The sequence below is a fragment of the Poromitra crassiceps genome, assembly GCF_964638095.1.
Source record: "Poromitra crassiceps genome assembly, chromosome: 25".
NCBI lineage: Eukaryota > Metazoa > Chordata > Actinopteri > Beryciformes > Melamphaidae > Poromitra > Poromitra crassiceps.
The window spans coordinates 310,682-335,673 of record NC_139649.1 but is presented as its reverse complement, the minus strand read 5'-3'; the positions used below and the strand labels follow the sequence as shown (position 1 = coordinate 335,673).

The window sequence follows — 24,992 nt, the reverse complement described above, 5'->3', positions numbered from 1 at the left end:
ACATCTGCCAATATGTACATCTCTCAATAATAATACAAATCTCACGCGTTTTATCAAACGAAATCATGAAACATTGATTATGGTGACAGCCAACCATCCCTTTCTCTGTGGAAAATTGATTGGGTACGTTTAGCCTGCAAGTCATATAGCCTAAATAGAGAACAATGCAGTCACATGCATCTGGTACAAAGTGGATATTTCGTCACCGTACATGCAGTCAGTGTCAGTTAGATGATATAACACACCAACAGAATTAGGAAACGCTATAAGAGCGCAATGAAATCTGTCATCATCAGACGGTGGTGATATTAAATGTTTTTTGGTGTATTTTACAACGGTATCCAAAATGACTCCGCCACAGAAATGATCAGGGCTGGCTATCCGTTTTCTAATCGCATTTTTCGAGGGTGTTCTGTGGATGTCGCCTCGGTCCAACGGGTTCCGCTTGAACTAAGAGGGCGCGTCACGACATTTCTGGTCGAATGACAGTTTCCAAGTTCCCCAGCAGCAGCAAGCTCTCAGTCTGACAGACCAAGGCCGAACGCTGCCATTATACTGCGGTGAAAACATGTCATCACAAGGCCCAGCTAGCCGAGCACTGCACCACAGCAAATACTACTCAACCCTCCCCCATGCGGCCATGCAACGCATCCATTTCATTTGCATAGTTCGTATGTTCTTACACTACATCATGTCGGGGAAAAAGACAAAATCAGCTCCATCAGTTGGTCTGGAGGCATTTTAATCGTCTCCATCCATGGCCTGAAACACTCAAACAAATGATGGTAGAACACAGGAGGTATCAAAGTGTGTACATGTTATTAAAATGGACACGGCTATAGGATTCCCATGGTCTCTTTAGCATTATATACATTTCATATTGCATGCGTGACACTGCCATTACTTTTTAAGGTTTGTGTTGAAATAAAATACAATCTACATTAAGGTATGACGACTTGTGGAGTGGCATCTCATGCCCACAAAATAGTATTTGCTGCAAATAAGGACATGGGGACACACAACAGCTCATACATTGACTATTATTGTGCAAGACTTTTTTTTTTACCCAGTCATCATACACATTCTTTAGCAATACATTTCTGCTCTCCCAAGTTGTAAAGTTCAGGGATGCAAACTAGTCACCTTTTTCATGCCAAAATAGGGCACTGAAGTGCATGGTTTTGTGTCTATGTCACCTTTTTCACTATCCATGACTTTGCATCCCTGAAAGTTGACAAAATCCACTATTGTAAACAGCCTTTATCCACCATAGCTAGTCAGTGAGTGCATAAAGTTGGGCCCAACAGAGGCCTTGACCAAGTAGCAATTTCCACTCCAGCAACATAATCACTCACCCTCAAATTCTACCATGAAATACAGGAATTATAACTGAGAGAAGCTCACGTTTTTTCTTTTGCATAAAGAAAAAACAACGCAACAAAGTCCAGTAACTGTACAGATTGTTAAGGATGGCACACAACAGATTATACAGTATATGGCCTTAAGAGGCATATGTAAACAAAATATAGCCATTTAACAATAAGTCATGTTATTGATTCTATAGGATAGGGATCTTTGGGAGAACAGTTGCATACAGACACAATATCATTTAAACATCAAAAATGAATGTTCACATATCAATCAGTTAATTGGCTACCCTTCACTGAGGAGTAGTAACTTACTTCCACAGGGAGATCCTACATCTGTTATGGGTTTTATTACAATTATATAATGCGTTACAATACGTTGCTCCTTGAAGAACAATAACAACAATATTGGACGACAACCACCAAAATGCTATGTTCTATGTTTGCATCATCTCCTTCATATCTTAAACTGGGATGAATAGGGGTTTAAATTATCTTAAAACTTGGATATGGCTCTCTTCTATATAGACGAGCTGTCTTTAACACTAGCAGAACTAAGTCCCCGTTTGAAAAAGAGAAAGGTCAACAGGAAACATGTGTTGAGGTGCCTTCAACTCATCGCTCTGTGAGGAACGGCTCCCTTTCCCCTGCTGCTCTGCAGCGACTCAGCAGCTCAGACAAAGAATGAAAGGGAGGAAAAAAATGTGTTTGTCGTCTGGTGTTGGGACATGTCTTGTTTTCCCTTTTTTTTCTTCTTTTTTTTTGTTAAGGTTGTTGTTGCGCTCTTGCATGCCAAGACCCTCCCTGCCGCCGGGTGGACGGCGCCCTCTGCTGGTCGTCCGAGTGGCACTGCAGAGCCGTGCCTCTCCGCTGTGGGGTAGAGTCCCTCAGAGCAGCTTCAGACTTCCAGTGACGTTGTTCACCATCTCCTCCTCGCCCATGATGGCCAGGACGGTGCGGGAGCCCGCCTCCACCTGCCAAAGAGATCAGACTTCATCTGACTTTTGTTGTTGAATATGATTTGGTAGTAATGGAAGAAGGATCATTTCCCAGCTTTGAACAGCTTAAAGAGAAATACTTGCTAGAAAATCAAGACTTCTATCGATATCTCCAATTGCGACATTATTTTGAAAAGAAGATAAAAAATGTAAACGAAGCAAACATAGGTATATTAGAACTTTTTAGAAAAGCATACAACTCAGATATCAGTAGTAAAACTATATCTTGCATATAGGTCCTTGTTAAGTCTGAAAGGACATTCTACCTCATATATAAGAGAAAAATGGGAAAATGAAGGAGGAATGGCTATATCTGAGGAAGAATGGACAACAATGTGGGGATATCAATGGAAGTGTACTAGATCACAAATATGGAGGGAATTCACATGGAAATGCATCATTAGATATTATTTATTACACCATCTCAGAAAGCTCACTATGATAATAACTCATCTTCTTGCTGGAGAAACTGTGGAAGTCAAATAGCACATCACTATCATGTCTTTTGGGACTGCCCTGTTATCAGGGCTATTGAAAACAGATTCACGAAGCTATACAGGATGTTTTCGAATGTGTAATACCCCTAGATAGTAAAACAATGTATTTTGGTATATCGGAAGACTGGTTGAAAGAAGACAGATATTTGATTAATATATTGCTGGTAGCTGGTAAAAAAGCTCTCACCAGGAAGTGGTTATCACAGGAAAGCCCTAAAGTGAAAGAACGGATGAATATTACGATGGATATATATAAGATGGAAAGATTAACTGCTGTTATCAATCATAAAGTAGAACAATTTACCTCAAGATGGGAATGCTGGGTTCAATATATAACACCCATTAGGCCAGATTTAATTTTTTTGGATCCAAGATGAATGTATAGTGAAAAGTCGACTCCCTGTTTTGTTTGTTTGTTTGTGCTTGTTTTTTTGTTTTTTTTGTTGCTGCTGTTGTGGTTTTGTCTTTTCTTTTATCTCTCTTAAAAAAACAAAAACCTATGGCAGTACATATCTACAATGTATACAATGCAAGTATGTAATGATAATAATCTGTCAATAAAAAGTAAAAAAAAAAAAAAAAGAATATGATTTGGTAGACAGATGGACAACTGTTTATACTGGAAATGGGGATCCGAATAGAGATTCATATAATTCTCTCACTATCCTTTCTTCAAATCATTGAAATAACAGTGAAATTAAACTAGTCCCAGTTTAATTAACTAGTAAAGATATTTTTATATAAAATTTGAATAATTTTCCAGTAAACCCCTTGCTACCATGCATGTTTCCATTCAGTGGCTCAGTTAATGAACAACAACAATATTGGACAAAGACCAAAATACTGTATCTCAAAATAGTATCACAATTAATATTTCCGGGCTTTGCTCATATCGAGTGCCCAATATGAAATGACAAGTGTATTTTAAAATGTCAGATATTGTCAATGTTTTCTACCATACGTGACACAGCCTGTTGAAAGCAGTAACAAATAGGCAACCGTGAAATCACACAAATCAAGATTTTATTTTTATTTTTAGAGTTTGTTTTTTGTTTCATATTACGCAAGTTTAGATGTTGAAGAATGCACTCATTATAACAAACAACAGTTTTAGGATCACTAATACTTGTAATTTGTTAGCAAACTAAGCTTGTTCACCAACTTTCAGTGTGATTTTCTCTGAATGTTGCTTTTAGGAGTAGGAACATCAAATGGGGCGACATTAGCTCAGAGCTGTCGACTAGGAATCTGAAGGTTTCCGGTACGAGGCTGGCTCCTCCTAGTAGTGTGTCCAAGTATCCTTGAGAACGACTGCTCCACTTGCAGTTGGCACCTTGCATGGCTGCAGACACCGTCGGTGTGTGAATGAGTGTATAGTTCAGTGATGAGGTCATCGATGACATAAATTCCACTGACGACATCATCAGCGATGTCATAAATTCACTCACACACACACAATATAGTTCAGTGATGAACTACGGTGCAGCAGAGCCTAGGCATCGCTTAGCACTTCAAAATAGCCTTGCTGAGCCAATTTGTCTGGTTCATTCTGAATGTATGCAAACGCATGGGCAATGCGGTCTGCACACACACTGATGTAATGTTGCGACCTTATTCAACATGTTTGTAAGTAAAATGCATTATATTTCCATGTAAAAAAAACATTGATTTTATTTTAAAAAATCTGTTTATGGGAAATCAAATAGAGAAAATCAAACAAAAACAAATAAAGTTACCGTAAAGTAATCTATTTTTAAAGACAGTAACTGTATTCAGCATACCAGCTATTTTAAAATGCAACTGTAATGGATTACAGTTACCGTACTACAGTTATTTTGTATTTTGTTTTTTTACTTTTTATTGACAGATTATTATCAATACATACTTGCATTGTATACATTGTAGATATGTACTGCCATAGTTTTTTTTTTTTTTTAGAGAAATAAAAGAAAAGACAAAACCACAACAGCCACAACAGCAGCAACAAAACAAACAAACAAAAACAAAAGACAAACATACAAAACAGGGAGTCGACTTTTCACTATACATTCATCTTGGGTCCAAAAAGATCAAATCTGGCCTAATGGGTGTTATATATTGAACCCAGCATTTCCATCTTGAGGTAAATTGTTCTACTTTATGATTGAAAACAGCAGTTAGTCTTCCCATCTTATATATATCCATCGTAATATTCATCCATTCTTTCACTTTAGGGCTTTCCTGTGATAACCACTTCCTGGTGAGAGCTTTTTTACCAGCTACCAGCAATATATTAATCAAATATCTGTCTTCTTTCAACCAGTCTTCCGATATACCAAAATACATTGTTTTACTAGGGGTATTACACATTCGAAAACATCCTGTATAGCTTCGTGAATCTGTTTCCAGTAACCCATGATAACGGGGCAGTCCCAAAATACATGATAGTGATGTGCTATTTGACTTCCACAGTTTCTCCAGCAAGAAGATGAGTTATTATCATAGTGAGCTTTCTGAGATGGTGTAATAAATAATATCTAATGATGCATTTCCATGTGAATTCCCTCCATATTTGTGATCTACCGGTAGTAGACTTCCATTGATATCCCCACATTGTTATGGAAAGAGTCTCTCCATACATCAATTAGACCAGTTTCCTCAAAAAGTGTATTCACTTTTCTGTAGAGAGATTTTGTGACATTGTTTTTTTTACTAGAGGAGTCTAATCTTGGTTGTAAATGTAAATTCAGGTCCCCTCCACATACAAGGAAACCTCTTGTCTCTGTTACCATTATATTACAAATTTTTTGAAAAAAACAAACAAAATCACTTCCTGGGGGTGCATATATATTCAAGAGGGTAATTGGATTCCCATCTATCTTCCCCCTCACCAAGATGAATCTACCCTCCTTATCTCCCATTTCAAATACCTTTTCAAAGTTTACCTTGCGTGATATGAGAATTATAGTTCCTCTACGATGCCCTGATTTACAGTATATGAAGAGAAAAACACATTAGTGAAACCCATTCTTTTCAGTTTTACATGTTCGTTATCATCCAAGTGCGTTTCTTGCAAATATACTATTTGAGCTTGTTCCTTTCCTTCCTCATTTTAGATAGAATTTTACTGCGTTTGATTGGGTTCAATATTCCATTTACATTAAAGGAAATAAAATGTAACTTATCCGTGGCCATGGACCATTGATTGTAAGTGTGTCATAATAAGCAAAATAAAACTTGGTATCTTTACTCCCTGAATAAACAACAACACAACATATAAGAACAAAACGTGAACAAGGTGTGGTTCCAAGGCTGGGGTCTCTAGGTGACCCTGGACTGGGCTAGTATGAACAACTAGCTGTGAGGGAGAGTTATTTTGTATTTTAAATACAAGTATTACTCCCAACCCTGTTGAAAGTTACAATTTGCACTTTCATAATCTATATGAAAAAAAGAAGAAAAATGGCCTACTTCTTACTAAAAACACCAGTCACATATACCCACCAGTCCCTGTCACAGTGTCACATATACCCACCAGGCCCTGTCACAGTGTCACATACTGTATACCCACCAGGCCCTGTCACAGTGTCACGTAAAGCAGTCTTGAATACAGTGAGCTCGATACCATTTTTCTAATAATTTCCCAACCAGATGAGAGAATGAGAAGGCAGAAAGAAGCTAGACACGATGATGTGGTGAGACAGATATAAAAGGTGAGTGCAGTTCTCTGACCTGGGTGAGGCCTGCATCCTGGACCAGGTAGGTGGGCAGGCTGAGGCTCATGGCCAGGGCCTGCAGCTCCAGTAGATGAGCCATGTTGGTGCCCTGGACCACCACCTTCTTGGCTCTGCATCAACACAACACATGATCATCACCACCACCTTCTTGGCTCTGCATCAACACAACACATGATCATCACCACCACCTTCTTGTCTCTGCATCAAAAAGAGTCAACCCTTTCAAGACATCAAAGCACAAGTCAAGTCACCAGAATCCAAGTCGTCTCAAGTCTTCTCTTCATGCATCAAGTGAAATCTCAGGCAATTCAAATTGTTACTCGAGTCCCAAGTGATATACTGTAGGCTTTACCAAAAAAAACGGACCGAATCGAGGAACAACTGGATATGAAAGAAAAGCATATAGGACACAAATACCATGATTCAATGTGCCTGCTCTCCAGGTAACAGACTACACAGGCCTTACCCGCCATGATCCCACTTCCAGGCCATCTCCCTCCAGCTGTTCTTCTCCTGCAGAGCCTGGTACAAACCAACAGCAGCATGGCCCACCTGGGCTGCCACCTGCACAAACACACAGCACGAAAAGAGTCACACCTCCATGGAAATCTGTCACACACTCACACACACACACACACACACACACACACACACACACACACACACACACACACACACACACACACACACACACACACACGCACAACACACACGCACAACACACACACACAATAAGTCTTGTCTAAGGGACATGGAACGTTGGAGATAGGCCCTACTGTAATTAAAACAAGTTTAAGTCATAAAATGTATGGCCATCTTAAAATCACCCTCGCTACTGTTTTTGCGTCTTCAATTTCAGGTATTTCAGGATTTGTCTTCAAGAAAACCTTAGCTCTCTTGTCTCAAGCTGTCTCGGATGTCCCGGAAAAACATGTATGTTCTTGCTTTAAGGGTCCACCGTACTGACCTTTCCCACACCCATGGCCAGGTCCATGTTCACCACGAACACCATCTTGAACATGAGGTCATCGTCTCCCTCCTCCTGAGGGTCAGAGTAGACAAGGAGAAACACTGAGCATTGGCTCAGCAGGCCTAATGTACCAAGCTGTACCTGTGGAGACTAAGGCCTAAGAAGGCTTATGGGCACCTCGTTCTCCAGCTTGTTGAAGTAGTACATGGCCGCCTCCTCGGCAGACACATTCCGAGTGTGCAGGAGTGCCTGGAAGACATTAAAATGACATTGTGTATTTCAAAAAAATCTGCTCAACAGCACCTCCTACAGCCACAGTGTCTTAAGGTGGAAGAGAGAAATAGTGGCGAATATTTGGGATATTCAGGCATTGTCGTTTTGAGGTGGTGGATGTAAGCACCATATAACCTGGACGCTGCCAGATGAATGGTTTTGCACGATCTCGTGCAAATCCAGCTACCTTGCAAGATTAAAGGGATACGCCAACTTTTCGGGAGTTTCGAACGGCTGTACCATTTGCCTCCATTCTATGGCGATATTAACTAACTTGACAATGTAGCTCACTGATATAAGAAACTCAGATAAGGCACCAAAGATATTCTTATACTATTTGTGATTCTGACGCATGCTAACATATTATGCAAGCTCAGTGTATTTGCAACTAGAATACTTGGCTACCTACACCATTTGGCACTGGCAGGAGAACAGATAGCCAGAAACTGTGTTTATTCCTGGAAACGTGGACACACAATCAATTATTTTGTTTGGTTTAACAAAGGGTTTCTTCATCACCGTTTGCTACCACTGTTTGTCAGGCTGCAGCACTGCGTCATGTTTATCAGGATTGCTGTAGAGAACTTCATGCCATGCAACATAAAACAAAACAAAGAAAAAGAATCCTGACAAAAAGTTTTTATGTGCCCCAATAAATCCAAAGCTTGAGCGAAAATGTGGGTATGTTAACACATTCACTGCCAGCCGTTTTTTTTTTTACTGTAGGTAGGTTCTGCCAGAGGGTTTTTTTGAGGATTCTGGCTCATCTTTCAAGACCCGAGGATTCTTTTCTGCTAAGATTTTGTGAACACACAATATCTCAAAATAACTATTAGAATGTGTGCTTTCTCTGTCTAAAAGAGTTAGTTTGTAGAGTTAGTAGTTATGTAAGCATTAGCAGTTGAATACAGCATCGTTTCAGCGTCTGAAAAATTATTTTGAGATAAATGGCTTTTTGTGAAATTCGATAGAACAGTCACTTTAACCATTCATTTTTGGCATCAGTAAGACGTCAGACATCTAAACAATAGTTTTGAACAGTAATTTCCTCCATAACAGCAGGAAACACCCCTCTCATTCAAACTCCTCCCTCCGTGTGTGTTCTTCTTGGCTGCAGCGGGCATGTCACAAGCTCGTTTCTGTTGCTGCTGTAACCTCGCGTCACCAGGCTCACTGCTTCTGCTGCTGCTGCCTGTCTGCTGGCGGCCGCTGTGCAAGTCTGGATCGGCTCGCTCGTTTCTTGTGGTTTGTGTTGAGAGCTTTGATGAAGCTTTTGCGATTCTGGTCTTATTTATGCTGCGTGTTTCAAAGTGTGTTCCACCCGTAATCTATTATGCAAATTTGCAATCCCGCACCGCCAGCAATCAGCGCGAAAACGAAAGCGTTTTCGCCATCCATTTTCATGAGAATGGCTTCCTCACACATGCTTTTTGCTTGCCTTCCTCTAGTCTGGGAGAGCACTGTCGCCACTTAGTGGGTCGGTGGAATGGGTTGTACATGTTCGGTGGCTCCAATAATTATATAAGAGATGTAAAAGGGTTAGATGCACATCCCACGGTCAAAAAAAAAAAATCATTTTTTTGACGTAAAAACACGTCATTGGCAGTCAACCGTTGGATTTAGTTTGAAGTAAAAACACGTCATTGGCAGTGAACGTGTTAACTATGCTTACGTCTAATTACATTAATCCAATGAAGGGCCATGGTAATCAGATGAAGGCGTTTACATGGCAATTTACTCAGACTTGTATAGTATTGCCTTCATGCGGTTAAGAATGACTCATTAGCGTGCATGTAGTCTAAGGTGACCAGATTTATCAAATGAAAATCGGGGACATTTCCAGTCCGGCAATCAACATATCATAAAAATATCCAATGTTATTACCTATGAAATAATAAATAATTCCAGTTTCATTTATTTTGTCCATGGCTGTTGTACTGTAATAAACAGTACAACCCCCCCCCCCCCTCCCCCCACACACACACACACACGTCATTCACTGTGCCCCTTTACAAAATGTCAATGTGTTCTCCAGCATCATTAGGCCTGGCCTTCTGAACCTACAGCGCCGGATGTTTTATGAATAGCCTCAGATCTCAAAAAGTATTTTCGGTGGAGTCCTAATTGCTTCTTCATTGTTCAAGATCTAGTGAAAGAGCTGCAGCAGAACATGTAAACACTTGTTGGATGCCTGGATCAAAACATAGACTCATAGAATCCATTCTCATTCAGATATATTGAGATGAGAACAGTCAAGGGTCCCCTTTGAAATTGACCATATATGCCGGTTTTTCAAAATTCATTATTTAGCCCCCTTCCCGACAAGGTAGCATGGCATTGTTGGTTCCAATGGATGCTGTAGGTCTTACAGACATACCCTGTAAGTATCTTCACTCGAGATTTAAGAATGAGCCTGCTAGAGCTAAGCCGTTTTCCCACATGCGCTTTGTACCGCTAAATGACCGGAACGTGGTCTAATGCCTGCATGTGTGAAAGTTGTTTTCCGGTATAAGCGCGACCCCGTCATCGCGGACATTTCACCAGTTTCGAGCCAGTCAGAAGAGCGGTATGCGCGATAGCGGACTCAAGTGTAGAACGGGTCCAGTCATTTCCCGCGACACTCTCATGGGCGAGGTGTACACACGTTGCTTAATGTTCCAGCGGGCATAATGTAATCATTCGCGCACACAGCAAACTGGCGAAATGATCACGTGATAATAATGTGTGGGCGTGCTGATTTTCCCCTCTCTCCTCTCTGCTGCCTGCTCGCTCTCTGGCCACAGTCCGTCCTCCTCCTTCAGTCACAGCCCGACAGGGACAGAGACACAGACGAAGCAAATGCACGAAGCAAAATGTGGAAGTATTTTGCTTACGTTGCCGACAGCGAAGGCAAGCCCGGACACATCAAACGAAGCCAGTCTGTAAAAAGTGCTTCAACGCGACGCAGGTGAACGGATAAACAAGCAAACTTATTTCACCATTCGGAGTTTTGCCGACACGTCACTCCCCACCCGCTCTGCAGTGCCGCCCCGCCCCCCAACATACAGGCAATTTCGCTGCTAGATTCCCATATGCGAGAGGAGAGGTGTGAAGGGAAATGTCCGATATTGACTTACAGGTAATTTTCCGGTACGCATGTGGGAAAACGGCTCTAGAGTCATATCGGCCGCAGACGCCAGTAGAAAATCGTGGACATTTTCAGGGACAGCTCCAGCCGGGGACAGGTCACCAAAAACGGGGACTGTCCCCGAAAATCGGGGACGTCTGGTCACCTTAATGTAGTCGTATTCGTAAGCCATTGAGTGTATAATGTAATGAAGCTGTGTGCTGCCCCACCTGTTTGGCTGCCTCCTCGGGGATGTCCAGCTCTCTCAGCTGCTGCAGGAACACAGGGTTGACATCCTGAGAGCCCGACTCTGGGCCCGACTGCTCCGACGGCTCCATTCTGAGCTGCAACGGGGGAAAGAAAACACTCAGCCCTGCACAGTACTGGACCAATGTTGAATGTCAGATAAACAAATGAAATGTTACTGGAAACTACTGCATCAAAAATTATTGTGGGCAGTGTAATTATGTGCGATCCCAATTATTTTATACTTTAACTAGATAGCAAATGTCCTGTTCTGTCGTGCATGGAGAGAAACCAAACAATTTCTAAGCACTATTAATATGCCATTCCACACTGCCATGCATATGGCAAAAACTGCGCACCACACAGAATAGGTCTTGAGAGATCTTTAACGAATTGTCAAGGTCTTCTGGTAATTTCAGCATAGTGATTCACCAAGCAACACTTGATTTAAGTAAAAAAATACATTTGTGCTATTATTTCACAATGCTTGCTATTGCCCTCCTTGGTGTTTTGATGGGACAAACATTGTAGGAATAGGAGCCGAACAGCTTTTAACAGTTGAGATTTTATTTAAATCAGTGCTGTGTGCTGTATTGAATGAATGCACATATGGATTCAGGTTTTCCCGTTTTGCGGAGGGTTCGTATTAAATAGACAAAACTTTGAATGGATACCGTTACATTCTCTCCATAAACGGGAAAACGGATCATTGTTGGAGCTAAAGACAAAGTTAGCTAACGCTAAACTATAGCTTAATCTCTATCGTAACGTAACAAAATAAGCACTACAAGTCAACAGGATGTATTAGATTATATTATTAATGTGGGGGATTAACTGTTGGTTTGCCAACTAACCACACTCCTGATTATCGATGAAAACAAAGTAACCACCCGTAGTAACGTTAGCTAACGTGTGCTAGCTTGCTTCCCCTTAGCGTTAGGCTAATATTTCAATAACAAATTATAATCGCCCCAAGCATCAATGGCACACAAATGCAAAAAGTAGACACATTCCTTAAGTTAATAAACACATGTAATCGTCATAATATTTATCAATCAGCTGCTAGTTAACGTTACTAGTCTAAAGCTAGCAAGCTAACTACCATTGGCCGTGCTAACGTTAGCTAAGCTAACGCACAGGTTAACGTTACCTGTTCTGCGCAGCTAGCTTGATAGCAGGAATGCCAATGGCAACTTGTCTGCAATTTCTGGAGGTCTTCTGTCTTCCTTTTCAGCGGCGATGAAACAATTTCTTAATTTATAGAATAATGACATTCAATGCGAGATGGGAGTGTTGACTTTCGGCGTCTTTACTCCATTTTGGACACAAATGTGTTGGATTTTACCGGATACCGTCACCAAACATCTGACACTGAGTGTCCAGAAGATGGCAGTAATGCAACACAAAGGACGCAAGCTGCCGTTAAACCTGAAAGAAGAAGACAGCAATTCAGGACTACAAATCATATCAATAATACTAATAATAATAAAGATAACAAAAATCAGATCACATAGAAATTAAAATCTTGGGGGTTTAATATGTATTAATGGTGGTGTTGCTGATGGTTATGGTGTCAGAAAAATACAACACAGATATCATTTTATGAATACTTTATTACACCGCCATCTGTGAGAATTTGCACTCTCATATTAAACAGGTTAAATCACTACAGTTACATTATTAAATCATTATGTACAATGATATTAACACGCAAAATAGGAAACGTCCTTAAAATTGCTCCTTGCAGAGCCTGCTCTACATCGCCAAATTTATACAGCCTAAAACAGTTACAGCTTTCCCTCAAATGGCCTACCTCAACCATCACTGGGCTTTCATACCCATCTGCACTGAAAGCATAACCTGACTCTGCCAGACACAATACCGCCCCCGTCTGGCAGAGTCGGGTTACTGAAAGCATAGGACACAACCAACCATCCATACAAATGAGTCATTAGAGTCATTAATTGCTTGCGTGTTAAGTACTGTAGTGAGAAATCTATGGGCTACATTCTGGCATGCTGAGGCTGCACCCGGAAATGACACACACACACCACGACTCAAGGCCCAAAGCTGATTCACCTTACAAACTTCAAATAGGACAGCAGGGTTTTAAACATAATCCTTTCCGCTGTCTCGTCTGTTTTTTGGTCACGAACCACGAGGAAGCCAAGAGCGCGCCCCCAGTCTTTGTCCTTTAAATGAGTTCCAAGCTGGCAGTGGACATATCAGCAAACACAGCAGCTCAGTAAGCTTCTCTGGTACATGAAGTTGACCACTTTACCATCAAAAATGTGTATGGAAAGCCTCCTTGCTCCAAAAGAAAGCAGAACAGTGTGAAAAGAAAATGAACTACACTTAGTGAACCAGTGAGGACAAAACACTCCATCATCAGGCAAATCAAATCTAAACAACAACAACGCCACGGTGTGCTCAATATGTAATCAATTTCAACTGGGGGGTGAGAGAGAGAGGTGGGGGGGTGCATGATGTGACTGCCAAAAATGTCAAGAAGTACCGTGGCCTTGGCTTGGAACAGAACAAGGGCAGGCATGATTCAACACATTGTTCCTTGTTCAAAACCTAAAAAAAAGGAATGTTAAAACACAAAATGGAAACAGGGAATCAATTGCACAATAAAAGTAGTATCTTCATGCAAGGATTTTTGCCTCGTCTTTCCTCCGACGTATTTCCAGTGACTTTAACACTACAGCAACATCAACATGAGTAAGTATAAAAGCAAGAAACCTTAAAATGTCGGTACCTTAAAAATGTCAATGCACTTTATGGCTTCAAAAGCACAGAAATAATCGACTAGAAATGTCTGGATCGCGGGTGAAATGTGTCTGTGTGTGTGTTTGTGTGTGTGTACACAGGGTGTGTACAGGTGCAAATGAGAATGTGTCTCTTTTTATTAGTGTATATGCATCATGCCACGTATCCTTTGTAGGACGGATATGTGCTGTGCTGCCGTACTGGTGGCGATAGCTGGTTAGAACCTTAAAGGGACAGCTCACCCTAAAATCCAGAATAGGAAAAATATTATTTTTCCTCTCACCTGTAGTGCTATTTATCCATCTATATCATTTTGGGATAGTTGCCTGAGTTTTGGCGATATCGGCCGCAGAGATGTCTGCCTTCTCTCCAATACAATGGAACTGGATGGCACTCGGCTTGTGGTGCTCGAAGCACCCAAAAAATACATTTGAAAAACTCAACAGCAATGTCTCTTTCCAGAAATCATGACCCGGTTACTCAAGATAATGCACAGACTTTGTTGTGAGCAGTTTCATGTAGGAACTATTTTCTTTTGTAGGAACTAGCTAGCAGCTAGCGGGTGTAGTTTGGTAAAAATAAAATAGTTCCTCCATGAGACTGCTTAAGTCTGTGCATTATCTTGAGTAACCGGGTCATGATTTCTGGAAAGAGACATTGCTGTTGAGTTTTTCAAATGTATTTCTTTGGCACTTTGACCACCACAAGCCGAGTGCCATCCAGTTCCATTGTATTGGAGAGAAGGCAGAAACTCTGCGGCCGATATCTCCAAAACTCAGGCAACTAACACAAAACGATATAGATGGATAAATAGCACTACAGGTGAGAGGAATGTATTTTGGATTTTAGGGTGAGCTGTTCCTTTAAGCTGTATGTTTGGGGGGGTGTTTAGTTGATGCAGCACAGTAGGCTGAGGTAGAGAGTGGCAATAACTTGTGTAACTCCCCTCCTGTCAGTAATTGGACTCTGCTCAAAATAAAGGGAATTATAGAAACAAATGCTGTGAAGGTTTCAGTCCAGGAAAACCAGTTACCTGTAAAGATGACGTAAACCCTGGGGTTTAGTCACTCTTTAAGTTCACTTCTTAATATTTCCAAAATGTAGACGACTACATCCTCCAAAATGTAAACAATGGTTGTATGACATCTAACAATTTATATTCCATAGTTGAATCATGTTGCGAGGGCAAGCGCCATATGTTTCAAATGGCAGATGAAGAGAAATGTGACTCAGAGTACCGTGGCAGAAAAATATCTTTTCATACGACTGTGTTGATGATCGCAGCCTGAAGATGAGGCTTGAAGACCAAGGCCAAGTGGGCTATTCTGCACACACACTCACAGATGCACACAAAGAAATAAAGACTTGACCACTAACTGCAACGACAAGCAGACAAGGCAAAAGAGGTACCTCTTTCAAATGCACTGACATCTGAGCGGGGTGGGGAAGGAGAGGAAGGAAAACAATGATATAAAATCCCCCATTTCAAGTCAGGTTAGCGTTCAGACAGTTTGAACTCCAGCACGTCGTATCGAGGCAGAACACTTGAACACTCTTCCTCCAAACTTCAACGAAGTTCAAGCAGGAGAGGCGGGAGGCGGAAACAGAATCTCTCGCATGACACCTCTTTCGTTCTCCGGGTTTTTGGAAGTGGCGATACTGCACTGTATCATGGGTCCGGAGATACTGCACTGTATCATGGGTCCGGAGATACTGCACTGTATCATGGGTCCGGAGATACTGCACTGTATCATGGCTCCGCAGAGTACATGGGGCCTAAAATTCACAATTCTCCCTTTGCCGCAAAAAAACAAAACAAAGAAGGAAAAAATAAAATAAGGAGGTGCTGCTGGGTTGTGAACTTATGTGAATCTTCCAAATCCACATTTCTCCCACCGAACTTCCCTCCTCAGACAGAAGAGTCTTTCCTCCTTCCGTCCGCTCTCCTCCTGCTTCCAGGTTTAAAAGCATGCGGGGTGCCTGGCTGCCTTTTAATCTACAGCCTCCACCCCGTCTGCTGCAGAGCTCCTCCGTCACAAGTCGGTGACCTTATTCTCCACGGCGGCGGCGATCTGCTGAAGCCGGTAGCCCAGCTGCATCTTCTGGGCCGTGGGGTCCTCCTCCAGTGCGGTGATGATCTGACGGGAAGATGAAGAGGAGGAAGGCGATGATGGCGGGATGAAGAGAAGAGGAGGAAGGTGGTGAAGAGGTGACAAACAAAAAAAGACCAATCATTATTGCTGTAAGGCAGGGATTCAGTGGGGGAGTCAAACCCAGCGCAAGTCATTTCACACACAGACCCACCTGGTCATAGTATTTGTTGATGTACTTGTACAGCTCGTGCAGTGCCACAAGGTAATTCAGCTCTCCTGAGTAGTTCTGAAACACAGAGCCATGCAGGTGAGACTTCACACTGTGTACCCAGGTGTAATGTCCATTTCATTTCCATGATGCAGCCTCATAACACACAGGTGTCCAGCTGCACTCACCCTGGACAGCTCAGCCAGAGCAGAGTTCATCTCCTGGTCACTGGCCGAGATGGTCTGCCTGATGTCAGCATAGTACCTGAAAGAAGAAAGAAGAAGAAGAAACAGATGACAAAGTGCTTTGGAAAATCAAATGAAAGCAAATATCACACTCAAAAAATGAGTCAAATCAAGGCAAAGGATAAAAGAATACTGAGGTATGAATATGAGATAGAGGTGTAAAGCTGAACCAACCTTTCTACCATCTGCTTGTAGCGAGGAATGTCTCTGGCATACAACAGCTTATTGATGGGGGAATCCTGGTGTGAGAGAGAGAGAGAGAGAGAGAGAGAGAGAGAGTGAGTGAGAGAGGGAGAGAGAGAGAGAGAGAGAGAGAGAGGGAGAAAGAGAGAGAGAGAGAGAGAGAGAGAGAGAGAGAGGGAGAATGGGACAAGGGGGTTTAGGGAGAAGACACTCTCCACTTGAAAGATAATTTCGTTTTTTTTCAACCTGGACCCTATTTTCCACACTGTATGTGTCTAAGGGACTCATCGTGACATATGTGTTTCAAATTGGTTGAGTACTCACAGAGATAGCCTTGTTTACAACTCGTCAAACAACTACCAGTGTGACCCAGTCGGGCAATTGCGCACCTTCATTCCACGTTCGCTAAAACTGCTTGTTTTGCCGCTGGGAGACTCAAACTGTCATTATAGTGTCTGGCAACATGGAAACGACTCTATACATGAATATTATTTTCCGTGGTTTACTGTCGGACAGAGAAAATGGGTGTGAACAAGCGATATGAGAGAGAGAGAGAGAAAGAGAGGGAGAGAGAGAGAGAGAGGGAGAGAGAGAGAGAGAGAGAGAGAGGGAGAGAGAGAAAGAGAGGGAGAGAGAGAGAGAGAGTGGGGGGCAGAATTGTCTCCAGCACAGCGCTGTTGATGAGAGAGTGGAAATCCTCTGTGTTGACACAGCGTGAGCTTCTGCCACTCTCTCTCTCTCTCTCTCTCTCTCTCTCTCTCTCTCTCTTTGCCTTTTCTCTTTTCCAGAGTGTTTTCTCTGTCCGACAGTTAAACCCTGGAGAATCATATTCATGTATAGAGTCGTTTCCATGTTGCCAGACAAGCCGAAACTCTGGCTGCAGCATGCGTGCAGCGTCACTTCAGCGAGGTAACACACTGCGGCCGGTGTGATCGGTCTCCCCTGTTAACAAGGCGGTGCTTCAGCGTAGGAGAGGCGTCTGCTGTGTTTGTGCTGTTCTAGTACAGGTGGCCCTGAGGGCACGTGCTGAAGCTGAAGCAGCGCTCCCCATCTCAAACTCACCCGTCCCAGTTTGTGTTCGGCGATGGTGCAGGAGTCCATGAAGGTCTGGGCGATGACGGAGAGCACGGCGTCCACGTGGTCCGACGCCTGCACGTCGAAGATGAACTGAGGGTTCTTCACAATGTTGATCCAGAAGCGCAGCGGCAGACTGGAGACACGGAGGAGATGTTAGTTTTATTTCCTCTTTGTTTCCTCTCACTGGCGCTCACTTGTGGAGTGACTTTTGTGTGTTTATCAAACAGAATAAAACTTTCTACACTACAATAGAAAAAACAAGCATCAATTCACAATAGCTGCGACCACATATGCGATGTCAGTCAGTGTGACGTCATCCACTCCATTTGTGATGTCATCCACTCCATTTGTGATGTCATCCACTCATTGTGAAATGAATAATATATATGTTTTGATTTGCATTAATACATTTTAACCACAAATGTATTTTACTTGCAATAAAAATAATAATTGATTGCAGTGTCGATCGTTTTGCTCTCAAACATCTTCTGTTTGATTGCATGATGAATACACTAAAGTAACTCCATACTCACTCCAACTAGAGTAACAATCAACCTAAGAGTCATATATGTTTGGCTTGTACCATTATGTGTGTGTCTACCTGTTGGTCTTCCAGATGTGGATGGTCTCGGGGTCGGCGATGCCGTGGTGTCCCGCCTGGTCGTCCAGCAGGTCGAAGAAGTACTTGACGGCCAGCGGGACGGGCCGGCTGGTGCTGAGGATCACCGTGAACAGGTCGTCCACAAACTTCTGCAGCGTCCCCTGTGGACACGGAGGGACGTGACAACGTGACAATGTGACAACGTGCTCAACGTGACAATGAGGCAACAACACCACTCGTTCGAGCAATGGTTAGATACGGTATCATCAAAATAACGTCCACATAAACACACAAGTAAGTCTGTGCCAATGTGTGTGCGTGTGTGTGTGCGTGTGTTCCTCCAGCCTACCTTCATGGACAGCAGGCGTGTCAGGTAGATCTCAGGTATGGCCTTGGCCCTCTCCCTCTCCCTCAGGGAGCCCCTGCGGTGTTTGGGCAGCTCGGGCTCCTCGCTGGCCTTCACCAGATGCCACAGCCTCACCCCGCCCTCGTCAAGATCCTCCAGCATCGGCGTCTCTGCAAAGTAAAAACAAAACAAATCCAGAGATCCAGTCTAGTTGCTTGGGGTTTAGGCTCAGATATTAAACACAAGCAAAAATGAATATGCAGTAGAGAAGGTGATCAACAAAGTGTGTTAAAGGAACTCACTCTCTCCCGCCACATAGTCGTGGTTGTCGTGGTGGATGTGTTTGCTGTTGCGGGGGACAAGCGCAACCGTCGCACCGTCTGGGACCTGGTGAACAACAACAAAAGATCCAGTAGCTTTATACAACCACAACGGCTGATCAAGGAAGTCCAGCCTATCCAAACAGCATCAGTATGTCATGGAAACAGAAAAAAGCTGATTGTGATGGAAATTTAAGCGCCTTAGGTATTTGGCCCAGTGGAAAGAAGGCATTTGCTCTCCTTCCACTCCACCTAGTACAGTGAGTTTTGTGTCTCTTCATGATTTGGACCGTGACAAAGCATTAGAGGAGTATTATCTGATCTGGCTTTGTGGAGCAGTGTACTGACCTTGTAGTGTTGCAGGGTGTTGAGGCGTTTCCAGTTGCCCTGGACCACAGACGTCAAGTCCTCGTCTGACAGGATGAGGTGTCCAGCCACACCGGACCTCCACTCTGAACCAAACACACAGCACCACAGCCACACCATTAGCTCGGTGTGTGTGTGTGTGTGTGTGCTTGTGGGTGTCAACAACAGAGCCTAACTAGCGGAGTATCTCGGCGGAAAATACGTTTTTGCCATTCTTCCGAGTGGATTTGGAAAACATTTGATTGGGGCTGATTGGCTGAAGGAGTTTGTCTGTCAAGGCAATTACTCCTGCCCACTGAAGTCGATGGGGGTGACTAGAGCAGTGGTTCTCAACGTGGGGTCCAGAGACCACCAGGGGTCCTTGAGGGAGTTCCGGGGGGTCCCCAGAAAATTGATGAATTCTTAATCTCCACCATTATTTAATTGACAAGTTAACAATTAGAGAATGTAAGAATGACTGTGTTCTCTCTCTACTATACAGATCGTCATCGAATCCTGGACACATTTTCAGATTTGGGTCTGAGACACAAAATGTCATAACTGTTGGTCTGTGGCCCCGATGTGGACCAGATTAGGGGTCCTTGATATGGAAAAGGCTGAATCACTGGAGTAGAAGTCCAGACTGATCTGTGGAGCTAAACAGAATGTGAGGTGATCAGGATGGTCTGACTAGACTCTCTTTATAGATGTGGGGGTAATTCTAGTTCCGAGAGCAAGGTCCACTTCTTGGTCTGTTTCACGATTAATGACACATATCCCATGTAATGATAATAATGTATGTTGATATTTAGATCATGAAATTAGAACAATTGTCTAATTGCATTTACACATAGACTGTATCATTTACAGCTGTTCATGTTTTGGGCTGGTGGGAGGAGCAATAAGGACAGATGATGAATTTTCATTGTATTTACATATTCCTAGCTGTAGGGGGCGAGCACAGCTAGATAAATGTAAAGGGAACACCAGCAGCCACGAGCTACATTCACACTGCAGCTGTTTTATTCCCTCACTTGCAATAAGCAAATCTTGACAACAGTCCTGCATCCTAGAATAGATATGAACAGACAGATATGAACAGACAGATATGAACAGACAGATATGAACAGACAGATATGAACAGACAGATACGAACAGACAGATACGAACAGACAGTTATGAACAGACAGATATGAACAGACAGATATGAACAGACAGATACGAACAGACAGATACGAACAGACAGATATGAACAGACAGATATGAACAGACAGATATGAACAGACAGATATGAACAGACAGATATGAACAGACAGATACGAACAGACAGATATGAACAGACAGATATGAGCTGACAGATATGCGCAGCGATTCCACTTTGGACCATGAAGACGTGCAGTAGGAACGCAGCCAAAGTGAACTGTGTGGCGAGGGAGGGCTCACCCAGGTCCAGTGATTCTGTGTGGGGCCGGTGGGAGAAGGAGGTGCCCTTATAGACCTGGTCCAGGAGCTTCTCTTTGACCTGGGTGATGGTGTCAATGTCCAGCACCTTGGAGGGCACCGGCTGGCTCTCGTTCACCCCGCCGCCCTGCATTAACACATTGAGAGTCTGGAGAGCAGGGAGAGAGGAGGAGCGTTACAAAGACAGACGGTAATGCACGGAAGCACATGGATGGACAAACTGAAATGGAATTGAGTGAGTGAGTGAGTGAGTGAGTGAGTGAGTGAGTGAGTGACTGAGTGTGTGTGTGTGTGTGTGTGTGTGTGTGTGTGTGTGTGTGTGTGTGTGTGTGTGTGTGTGTTAGGGGTGTCAAAAATAATCGATTATAAGATGCGATGCGGACGTGCACGATTCTGCATCGATTCACAAATGTCAAAAATCGATTATTTGAAAAAAATAAATAAAAATAATTTAATAATCGAATAAAATATAATGGAAGTACATGCAGTTGTTTATTTGGATCATAATACAATGCAATTCCAAATGCACTTTTATTTTAAAAGTAGCCACACAGTGAGAAAAAAAGAGTGAGAAAAAATAAATCAGGTATTGGGAAAAAAGTGATGCATCGATTGAAGATGCATCGAGATGCATCGATAATCGTAATCGAATCGAATCGTAGCCCTCTGAATCGTAATCGAATCGAATCGTGAGGCCAGTGAAGATTCTTAGCCCTAGTGTGTGTGTGTGAGTGTGTCTGTGTGTGTGTGTGTACCAGGGTCTTGTACTCCACATCCTCTCGTAGCAGCCGGTTGTCGTTGAGTGTGTACTTGGCTTTGCCCGTCACGGCGTCCACCGGCCCTTTATCTACCTGGTGCTTTATGGCCCTGAACAGCATAAAGAGGGGCTCCCCAGCTGAGTCCTGCACAGGAGACACACACACACGCACCCCACGTACGCACGCACGCGCACACACACACAGACACACACACACACGCACACGCACGCACACACACACACACACACACACACACACACACACACGTCAATTAGCAGTGGTTCTCAACTGTGTTTCGAAAATTTAAAAAATGTAATGTTTCGAGTGTACACGAAACATAAAACCAACTACACCTACACCTGTGTTTACCCTGCCTTTTCGACACAAAATGCCCCCCGTGAGAAGGGTCTATTGTGCAGCAACACCCAGCTTCACATTCACACTGGGAGCTGGCCAGTACAACCACAGCCACCTACTGGTGGCCACTGAGCAATGGTATTGCTTGGGGTTAAGTGTGTTGCTTGAAGGCAGTTCAACAGCACATTTTGTTAAACCGGAAAATCTTCCAGTCACAAGTCCTGATTAAATGTAATGTTTTCCTAAGCAAAAGTCATCAGTCAGCCTTCTGAGACAGCAAGCATTTTATGGAGGAAGTTGTCTTTTTATGTGTGGTTCTAACATTTTGATTTCGTTTATGGTTGTAACATTTTGGACTGACCCTGAGGAAGGCGTAGAGGCAGATGGACATCCAGTTGGTCAGCAGCTTCTCCACCACCGTCTCCGTTCTGCAGAGAAGGACAACACAAGGTTGTACCAATGGTGAAGCTTTACTTACAAGTTCAACCTATGCCCTTACATATGGCAGCCCGTGGAAGAGTCAGTAAAGACAGCAACACCCTTGTTCCTCCTCTTACCTGCGCAGCATGAGTTTGGGGTTCTTGGCCACATACTGCTCCACTAGGTCGTTGAGGAGGGTTTTGAGGATGTCGGTGAAATACTCCAGCTTGCCGTGCAGCGCCACCGTCAGGAGGGAGGCCACATAGGCCCGGTCTCTGGGAGAGAACGTCCGCTGGCTCTCCAGAGTGTGGATGAACTGAGGAGGAGGAGGAGGAGGAGGAGGAGGGAGGAGGAGGAGGAGGAGGAGGAAGAGGGGTGTGAGTGACCAAGGTAAATGTTTCACATCCCTCTGTTTAGTTCTTGTCCTGATGATGATGATGACTACCTTGGTGAGGAAGAGTTTACTGTTGAGCAGGTTGGACAGCTGCACCAGGCCCTGCTCCACTGTCTGCCTGCGGCACTCCTGAACGTCCAGGTCCCGGCGCAACGGTGACTCCCGGTGGCCGGGGAAGAAGATGCGCTCGGCGTACATCCGGTAGTCCAGGAAGGGGATCCCCGAGCCCACCAGGTCACTGGACATGTCCATCATCTCTGTCATCAGGTCTGGAGGTGGGATGGAGACATGGGGGCCAATGGTTAGTTAATATAGGTTACATACATTTTACTAGATTATATACATTGCGATACTACACAAACACAGCTGCATATCTTTAGACTGTGGGAGGAAACCAGAGCACCCAGAGGAAACCCACGCAAACACGGAAAACATGCAAACTTTGCAAATGCAAACTAACAATAAATGACCTCGAACTCCAGAGCGTCCCCACCCTGAAGATCTTGGGAAACCATATCCAGTCCAACCTGAAGTGGTCCGAACAGGTGGACCACCTTTGTAAAAAAGCCAGCCAGCGGCTGTTCCTCCTCAGACGCCTCAAAAACTCCGCCATCCCACCTGACGATCTCACCTCCATCTTCACAATCTACATCCGACCAACCCTGGAATACGCTGCTCCAGTCTGGCACTCAGGCCTTACTGGTGTCCAATCAAAGGCCATCGAGAGAGTCCAACGCAGGGCGGTGCGGATCATCCTGGGCCGGGACTTTACATCTTACAGGGATGCCTGTAGCCGCCTAGGGCTCCCCTCCCTCAGCTCCCGGCGCGAAGACCTCACCAGGGCGTTTGCCACCTCGCTCCGACGGTCTGACCAATTCAGGAGCTGGCTTCCACCTGAGCGAGGCGTAATAAGCCATCGCTTAACCCGCTCCTCAAATAACCTTGACCTGGCCTACTGCAACACAGAGCGGTACAAAAAAAGTGCCATCCCCTACATGATCAGACTTTTAAACAACTAATTAAACTGTTGTATGTTTGTTGTTTTGCCTTTTTATACTTGTAATGATGTACTCACAATTCAATCTATGATTGCCATTTGTACATCTGTTTTTTAGTCCTCAATAAATAAAAACCGTTTACTACTACTACTACTACTACTAACTCCACACAGCAAGGACCGGGGTGGAGAATCGAACTCACAACCTTCTTGCTGTGAGACAGTGCTAACCACCATGCCACCGTGCCACTTTATTGTGTGGTCCTACTGGTCCCATATCTGTTTAGCATGATGCTATCCACTGTAATTAATGGACTGAATGATGGGATGCTGAATGCTGAAAGTGGATGGTCGGAAAATGTGCTGGGAGGTGAGAGCGGCTAAATATTGACAATAGGCTCAAATTAAACTGGCTCCTCCATGGAGGATCTGAGAAGTTCATCTGGGAGGATTGATGTTAACAAGATAATTTGATAAGAAAACAAAGTGGATCTGTTGGCCCCCGGGAAGAAAAACAAACTTCAGCGTTCTTCCGTCTCTGGCTTTTCCCATCAGATCCTCCTTCCTCTCTCTCTCTCTCTTCATTACATTACATGACATTAGGTCATTCAGCAGACGCTCTTATCCAAAGCAGTAATACGACATTTTGTCAACAGTAGTGAAATCAACTGTGCAACACAGTCTTAACCCTAACCCTGTGCAACACAGTCTTAACCCTAACCCTGTGCAACACAGTCTTAACCCTAACCCTAACCCTGTGCAACACAGTCTTAACCCTAACCCTAACCCTGTGCAACACAGTCTTAACCCTAACCCTAACCCTGTGCAACACAGTCTTAACCCTAACCCTGTGCAACACAGTCTTTGTCAGCTAAAGAAAAGTTGCTTTCAGAAGGAATAAGTCGTTGGTTTTTTCTTTGTCTCACTTTCCCCTTCTCGCACTCTTTACCTGTGAACTCTTTCTTGCAGCGGTCTCTCACACTGGTTTCCAGGTTCTCCAGTTGGATCTGGACCTTCTTGTAGTCCCTCAGAGCCTGCTTGCTCTTCCTCCTGAAAGGGACAGATACAGAGAATGAATGGAGGGAGGGGGGCAGGGACGGAGGAGAAGGGACAAGTAATACCATTTCACACCGGATTAGTGACCCTGAAACTGTGGTCGACCTGGGTAAGTCGACTGCACAGAACCACCCTGCTAAAGCTTAGGGTTGACAGCAGGGTCAAACTGGGCCACAATGCAAAAAG

At 43.6% G+C, this 24,992-nt stretch overlaps 2 protein-coding genes across 3 annotated transcripts in view; both read right to left on the bottom strand.

Annotated features, from left to right (window-relative positions):
* Positions 1–974: 974 nt before the first annotated feature.
* LOC310798602 (putative peptidyl-tRNA hydrolase 2) lies at positions 975–12,485 on the bottom strand. 2 transcript variants are annotated; one of them, XM_083661144.1, is made up of 7 exons: positions 12,324–12,485; positions 11,158–11,271; positions 7,726–7,797; positions 7,546–7,620; positions 7,045–7,142; positions 6,574–6,732; positions 975–2,341 (listed from the first exon to the last, which is right to left on the bottom strand). In XM_083661144.1, the coding sequence occupies exons 2-6, from the start codon at positions 11,263–11,265 to the stop codon at positions 6,621–6,623; spliced, it is 465 nt and encodes a 154-aa protein (XP_083517270.1). In that variant the 5' UTR covers positions 11,266–11,271; positions 12,324–12,485; the 3' UTR covers positions 975–2,341; positions 6,574–6,620. The 2 variants fall into 2 exon arrangements, with proteins under 2 accessions (XP_083517270.1, XP_083517269.1); XM_083661143.1 differs by having other exon boundaries at positions 6,574–6,688.
* Positions 12,486–14,727: 2,242 nt separating this feature from the next.
* The window catches only part of plxnb1b (plexin b1b), a 63,367-nt gene continuing 53,102 nt past the window's right edge, over positions 14,728–24,992 (bottom strand). The window contains exons 23-37 of the mRNA XM_083660670.1: positions 24,700–24,800; positions 22,805–23,022; positions 22,497–22,675; positions 22,301–22,367; positions 21,580–21,726; positions 20,807–20,972; positions 19,367–19,470; positions 19,001–19,085; positions 18,702–18,868; positions 18,353–18,513; positions 17,737–17,884; positions 16,666–16,730; positions 16,435–16,510; positions 16,250–16,324; positions 14,728–16,083 (exon numbers count right to left, since the gene is read on the bottom strand). Of these exons, the coding sequence (XP_083516796.1) occupies positions 15,979–16,083; positions 16,250–16,324; positions 16,435–16,510; positions 16,666–16,730; positions 17,737–17,884; positions 18,353–18,513; positions 18,702–18,868; positions 19,001–19,085; positions 19,367–19,470; positions 20,807–20,972; positions 21,580–21,726; positions 22,301–22,367; positions 22,497–22,675; positions 22,805–23,022; positions 24,700–24,800 (1,864 nt within the window). The 3' untranslated portion in view covers positions 14,728–15,978. The remainder of the gene's footprint in view (positions 16,084–16,249; positions 16,325–16,434; positions 16,511–16,665; positions 16,731–17,736; positions 17,885–18,352; positions 18,514–18,701; positions 18,869–19,000; positions 19,086–19,366; positions 19,471–20,806; positions 20,973–21,579; positions 21,727–22,300; positions 22,368–22,496; positions 22,676–22,804; positions 23,023–24,699; positions 24,801–24,992) is intronic.

Excerpts from the sequence above, each read along its gene's own strand:
- LOC310798602 (XM_083661143.1), bottom strand. The coding sequence starts at position 11,265 with ATGGAGCCGTCGGAGCAGTCGGGCCCAGAGTCGGGCTCTCAGGATGTC. Across the intron at positions 7,798-11,157 it reads CCGAGGAGGCAGCCAAACAG|GCACTCCTGCACACTCGGAA; the intron begins GTGGGGCAGCAC and ends AATGTCTTCCAG. Across the intron at positions 6,689-7,044 it reads TGGAAGTGGGATCATGGCGG|AGCCAAGAAGGTGGTGGTCC; the intron begins GTAAGGCCTGTG and ends GTGTTGATGCAG.